This window comes from Lontra canadensis, unplaced genomic scaffold (genome assembly GCF_010015895.1).
Source record: "Lontra canadensis isolate GAN:19392208 unplaced genomic scaffold, GSC_riverotter_1.0 scaffold17, whole genome shotgun sequence".
NCBI lineage: Eukaryota > Metazoa > Chordata > Mammalia > Carnivora > Mustelidae > Lontra > Lontra canadensis.
In genome coordinates this window covers 943,857-949,731 of record NW_022631011.1, presented here as the reverse complement: position 1 = coordinate 949,731, position 5,875 = coordinate 943,857, and the positions used below count along the sequence as shown (strand labels likewise).

The following is a 5,875-nucleotide window of genomic DNA, read 5'->3' as shown; positions in this document are numbered from 1 at the left end:
GAGCCGCCGGGGTCACCCAGTTTCCCGTCCTCCTGAAGCAGCCTGGAGGAGTTCAGGGCGAGTGGGAAAGCGCCCGGCGCGGCCGGAGCGCGGTCCCGGCTGCTCCCCTTCTCTGACAGCCCTCGGCCCTGGAGGTACCGGCCGCCCCCGACTAAGGGGTCAGCTAGCAGGACTCCCGTCTCCTCGTCTTCCTCCTCCTCCTCGTCAGGGTCTCGACCTTCCTCCTCCTCTTCTTCTCCCTCGGGGGGTTTGTGGCCCTCCACGTCCACCTCCTGCTCTTCTTCCTCGTCCTCCTCGTCCTCGGAGCTGTCCTCGCTGGGGTAGCTGCAGCTGGTGCCCCCGGGGGACAGAAGGCCTCGGTGGTGCGGCTGCAGGGCCAGCGGGGGCGGCGGGGGCGGGGGCGGCGGCGGGGCCGGGTGGTGGCGCTCAGAACCCGGCTCGTCGGGCTGCGGGGGCAGTAGCAGCAACGGTGACGGTGGCTGCTGGGAATGATGGTGGTGGTGGTGGTGCGGGTGGTGATGGTGGTGGTGGTGATGCGCTTGGGCCGAGTGTGGCGCTCCCGCTGACGCCCCGTGCAGCTTAGCCAGGCTCTCAGCGTCGTCCTTGCCGCCCACCGGCCGGAAGGCGCTCGAATGGTGGTAACTGCCTCCGCCCGCTTTGCGGCCCTCCAAGAGGTGCGGATGGTGGGGTGCGGGCACTCGGGCTCCCGGGGGGCCCGCTCCAGTGGCCGCGGCGCCTGCACCGGACACGGCGCCAGGGTCGGCCGGCGGCGTGGAGCCCGCGCTGCAGTCCCCACCGCTACCGCCCGGGGGCGACTCGAAGAGAGTGTCGCGGGGGCCCGTGCCCCCAGCAGGAGGCGGAGGGCCGGAGCCCGGGCCGTTGGCTACCACCGGAGGCGGCTGACCCGGCGGGGGCGCAGCGTCTGCGCTCCCACCCGCGCCGCCGGGCTCGGCCAGGTCCAGGAAGGCCTGGCGCAGCAGGGCCGGGCTTTCTCCAAGCGCGCAGCCGAGCGCGGAGGGCGGCTGGGGCGGGGGCTGTAGGTAGGTGGGCACTGGAAGCCCCCCTGGGGTCCGCGGAGGCCAGAACATGCAGAAGGGAGGGTAGAAAGCGTCCTTGCGGCCCGCGGGCCAGAAGAGGCCAGACAGGCCGGCCTTCGGAGCCGCGCCCGCACCGCCCGCGCCCCCCAGGGCCTCGGCCGCGGCGCCCGCGTCCTCCTTCTTGTGGCACAAGCCGAAGGCGGCGGCTGCGGCCGGGAAGGTGTAGGGATGCGGGAAGAGTCCCCCGCAGCCCGGGAACTTCTGCAGCACGCCCCCGAAAGAGCCCTTGCTGGGCACCGGAATGACTGGGTAGCTGCGCGGGCCTTTGGCGCCAGCCGCCGCGCCCGCGCCGGCGCCAACGCTGGTCACGCAGCCGCCCCCGGCGCCGCCCCCTCCCGCCCCTGCGCCGCCAGAGGCCGCGGCCACCGAGAGGCTGGCGGCGGCGGCCGAGAGGCTGGCTGCAGCCACGACGGCCGCCTCCTGCAGCGAGTCGTCGTCGTCGTCGAAGCGCGGCCGCTTGTGATGGGCGTGGGGCGCGCCGGCTAGCTCGGCCAGGGGTGGAGGCGGCGGCGGGGGCGGGGGCGCCCCCAGCAGGTGCGGACCCAGTAGTCCCCCGCCTCCAGCCACCGCAGCTGCCGCTGCCACAGCCGCCGCCTTGACAGAGCTGAGCGGGTGGCAGGCGGGGTGTGCGCCCGGCTGGGGCAGCGCGCGCTTTCGGCTGCCGCCGTTGAACATGGCCTTGACATCCTCCCAGGCGAAGACTAGCTCGTCCTGGGGACTCTTGTCAGTGAGCTTGAGATGACGGCGCCACGAGTTGAAGTTGGCTGCGTCTGGCTGCGTGTACTTGGCGTCGGGCGTACGGTGCGAGTGGAAGATGAACTTGTTGGGTGAGAAGTACATGTTGCAGTAGCTGCATTTGATGCACTTGGCGCGGGAGCTGTTGTAGCGCGCGGGAATGAAGCTACCGCGGCAGCCCCAAGCGCACTCGTGAGACACGTCGAAGGCGAAGTTGTCGGGCAGCTTGGGGGGCCTGTTTTCGCCTAGGAACGACTTGCACAAGCGCTCCGCTTCTCGCTTGGTGATCATCCCGCAGCGGCGCGATGAGATAGGCATGGCTCCCGCGCGCCGCAGGATCTCCAGCTGCACCGGCGTGCACTGCACGCACGTGATGCCCAGCGCCACACGACGGTTGTGGATCTCGTTGTAGCTGAAGTTCTTGAGGAGAGTGTTGGAGATCTGTGCCAAGCATAGGCGCTCCTGCCCGTCGATCACCAACGACACGATGGGAATGCCGTAGAGGATCACCTGGCCCACCTGGTTGGGTTTGAGGTTGGCGTGGCCTGGCCGCGGCTGGCTCAGCGCGTCGGGCTGGAAGGCGCTCGACGGCGATGCCAGCAGGATGTCGTTGGGCCCCGGTAGCGGGCTGGAAGCCATTTCCTCCGCCGCGGAAGCCTGGGCCCAGCCCTCCGGGTCTGTCTTGGAGACTGGAATGGAAAGGAGAAAGCGTTGACTAGAGCCTTTTCAGTCTAAAACAGAGGGATGTGTTGACTTGCTAACTAAAGAATTATAATGACTCCCTTGCTCTGGTTAAGACAAGATTAGCGCTGGGCAAAGGGACCAAGTTTCAGACACAGAGGTCATCCCTCTTAGTTGTCTTCAAGGTTGTTCTTTGGAAATGCAGGGGTTGGGAAGTACTTTTCTTCTATTCTAAACATCCAAAGTAACTTAACTGTGGATTTTTAAAAAATACAATCAATTCCTAAGAAACTCAAAAACATATCCCCGATTTATAGAAGCTATTAGAATGAAATGGCATACCTGCTAAAATTATAGAAAACTGGGGGTTGGTCATCAAAACCCCAATTTAAAAAGACCATTTAGATTTGCTTAAAAATAGATTGATTTTGGTTAAAAAAATAAATCCAAACCTTTAAAAAAGTGATTTTTTTTTGTGGTACTCGTGGTTTCCATGAGGGGAAATGCACTACTGCTCAAGACACAACTTATTAAAACAAAACGAAATCCCTCCTTCCCCATCTTTGCCATTAGATAATTTGATACTGTAACTAGAATTTTTTTTGAAAGATAGGAAAATGTACAAAGCCTTATGCATGATTGCACCAAAACAGGCCATCTTACTTTCAATCTTTCAAAAGCCACTTGCTGAACTCAGTCGTTCTGGTTCCAGAGATACAGTTTCAGAGGATGAAGTTGTAGATGTGTAGGCATTGAACAACTGTTTTCTGTCATTTCATGACAATGAACAAATAAGCAGAGGTGATTTTGTGAAAGCCCAGAAACCGTGTAAATAAACTAACAATTTGTGGATCATTACTGGCGGGCTTTAAAAAACCAATTTAGTCGTGAGATGAACAACTTTCTGTGACACTTCTTTTTCTGATCTAGGTAGATATCTCTGTATCTGTAAGAGGGAAAAACTGACCCATGGTTTAGATAATTCGTGGACCAGGTAATCCGTGGGAGTGTTGAAAGCAGAAGCCCGGGGTGGGGCCTGCGGTAAAATTTCTATCATCTTTGGTCATTGGGATACCATAAAACGGGGAAATATCCAGTAAATTGAAAACACACAAAAAGCAAGCGAAAGAAATCTTTGCGATAAACGCTGCTAAATAAAAACCAACAAAGTTGTTCATTCCCTAGGAAGACAAGACAGTGACTTTTCCACAGCTACATGTCATGTGGGGTGCCCCTGCGACCACTACCTTTTGCCCTGATAAATCACCAATGGCCGGAAGCATTGCCACTCCTGGCCAAGTACACTGGAGTTTGCTATACAGCGATTTCAGAGGATATACTATCTTACCCTTTTACCCAAATTGCCATGTCCTTGCCATCTCTGGGCCCCTGCGACATCTATCCTGATGCCTTTGCCCTGCTGCCCCCTGGATCCTCAGCTCTCATTACCTTCCGCGGCCTCCAGGAAGGCTGAACAAACCTCGACGCCATCAAACGAGACGAGAGCCCGGCTTGTCACTTCGGATGGATCAGAGACAATTTTTTCAGGGGACAGGGCGTTAAATGGCAGTTCAAGGCGCAGTGTGATACCTGGGCCTAACAAAACCGGCCCTAGCTTCACCGAATGGTCCTTCAATGCCCATTTCCCTCCCAAACAGGGTTCTCGGGATCTTAATAAGACCCTGGGATAACGGGAACTGTCGCCGCGGAGCAACGGCGCTCTGCGGGCCCGGCCCTGGCGGAGAGCTGGCTTTACGTTCGAGACCCGCAACCTTAGCAGCTGTAGACTGGGCAGGGTGCCTCCTCCTGGGTGTCCGCCACTGTCACCCCAAACCCTCCCAGAAACTCCTGTAAGAGCAGAGACAGAAATAAGAGGGTTGAGGTTGGGGGGGGGGGGCGGTTAAAGCGGGTGGGGGGAGAGGGGACAAAAGTTAGTTGACCTGAGAAGGGAAGCTGGCGAACTTGCCTGTCCGACTCAGGAGCCAGCGACCCCCAACTTAACTCCCCTGGCTCGCAGAGCAGCCGCCACCGCAGCCCGCCGCTGCCCCTCAGCGTAACCTGGAACACCCCGCCGCTGGGACGCTCAACTGTGTGCGGAGGCAGGGCCGGCGGGTTCAGCAGTACCTGGTAACCCTTAGGTGTCTTTACGCGCGTGGCTGCCGGCCCATCTTCCGAGGGCGCTCGGAGGCGAAGCATCCAAGCGGGTCCTCGATTCCAGCGGGCGGGACTCCGGAGGGCTCCGTGTGAAGATCCTGGCGCTCGTCGGCGCTAATGGCGCTCGAACCCGGGCCCGGGGAGAACGACAGCCTGAATTGTGGCGGAGCGTCCCCTCGACCGCAGAAAGTGTGGACGCGCGGAAACCCGCGGCAGGCGAGCCCCAGGTGGAGCGCAGTCTGACAGCGCCTTTCTCTGTCTCTGAACTCCTGTCGGACCGAGGGGACGCCACCCAGCGGGCAAGGTGACGTCACCGTCTCCCTGACACTCCACATTAAAGGGCTGGCATGTTACAGGGTGGGAGGGGGGAGGAAAAGCGAGATCGAGCCACATCGAGATCCTTTCTCAGCAGGCAAGAAAGCTAACACCTAACCAACCCTCAGCTGACAATAACCTCTCCAACCCCAGAGCAAAAAACGCAGCCAATAGTGCCGTAGCAGCAGATCTGATTTAGGAGTGGAGAGTCGAACAGTCTGCGTGCATCCTGGGGACCTGGATCCTGGAGGCCCCGGATTGTAGAAGGACGTCTCTAAATTGACTGTATCCCTGCCCGTTGCTGTCCCCTCCCCTTATTTCTATGAGTCCCCCTCCTTCGTGAATGATTCCTCTGGTACACAGTGCAAACCAGCAGCCTCACTGTACCTCCGAAGACAGAGAAACCACAGTCAGCTGGAGAATGGATTAACTTCATCTCCTCTTTTGAAACACTGTGAAATGAGAAAAAGGGGAGAAGTTCTGTGTGGGGTTCCCAGTCTAGAAACTTGGAAGGAAGCATGAAGAGTGTCCTTGCTTTTGAATATACGTTTGCTTTTTAGGACAAGATACAGAAGGTCATTGCAACATTTTCTATTTTAGAAAGTGTACAGTTAAGTAAGGACCCCAGTGAGTGTGTGTGTGTACTCATCTATCAACTTCATTCAGAATAGTTCTCTAACCTATTTTATAAGACCCATGCAGGCCACCTCAGTGTAAGGAAAAGGCGAGTCCGGAAAGCAAGGAGGCCCCCAAATCTGACCCACATTGAGCAAGTTACCATTTCTCCCAGAAATGTAGAGTCCTCCAGGAATGTAGGATCATACATAAAGTATGTAGGACCATACATAAAGTAAAATAAAATAAAATAAAAGCAGCCGGGATGAGAAAGAACC

At 58.2% G+C, this 5,875-nt stretch overlaps 1 protein-coding gene across 1 annotated transcript in view; it reads right to left on the bottom strand.

Annotated features, from left to right (window-relative positions):
* SKOR2 (SKI family transcriptional corepressor 2) overlaps positions 1-2,471 on the bottom strand; it is a 39,840-nt gene extending 37,369 nt beyond the window's left edge. Inside the window, exon 1 of the mRNA XM_032859828.1 lies at positions 1-2,471. This exon is cut by the window's left edge and continues 121 nt beyond it. Within this exon, the coding sequence (XP_032715719.1) occupies positions 1-2,471 (2,471 nt within the window).
* Between the last annotated feature and the right edge of the window lie 3,404 nt (positions 2,472-5,875).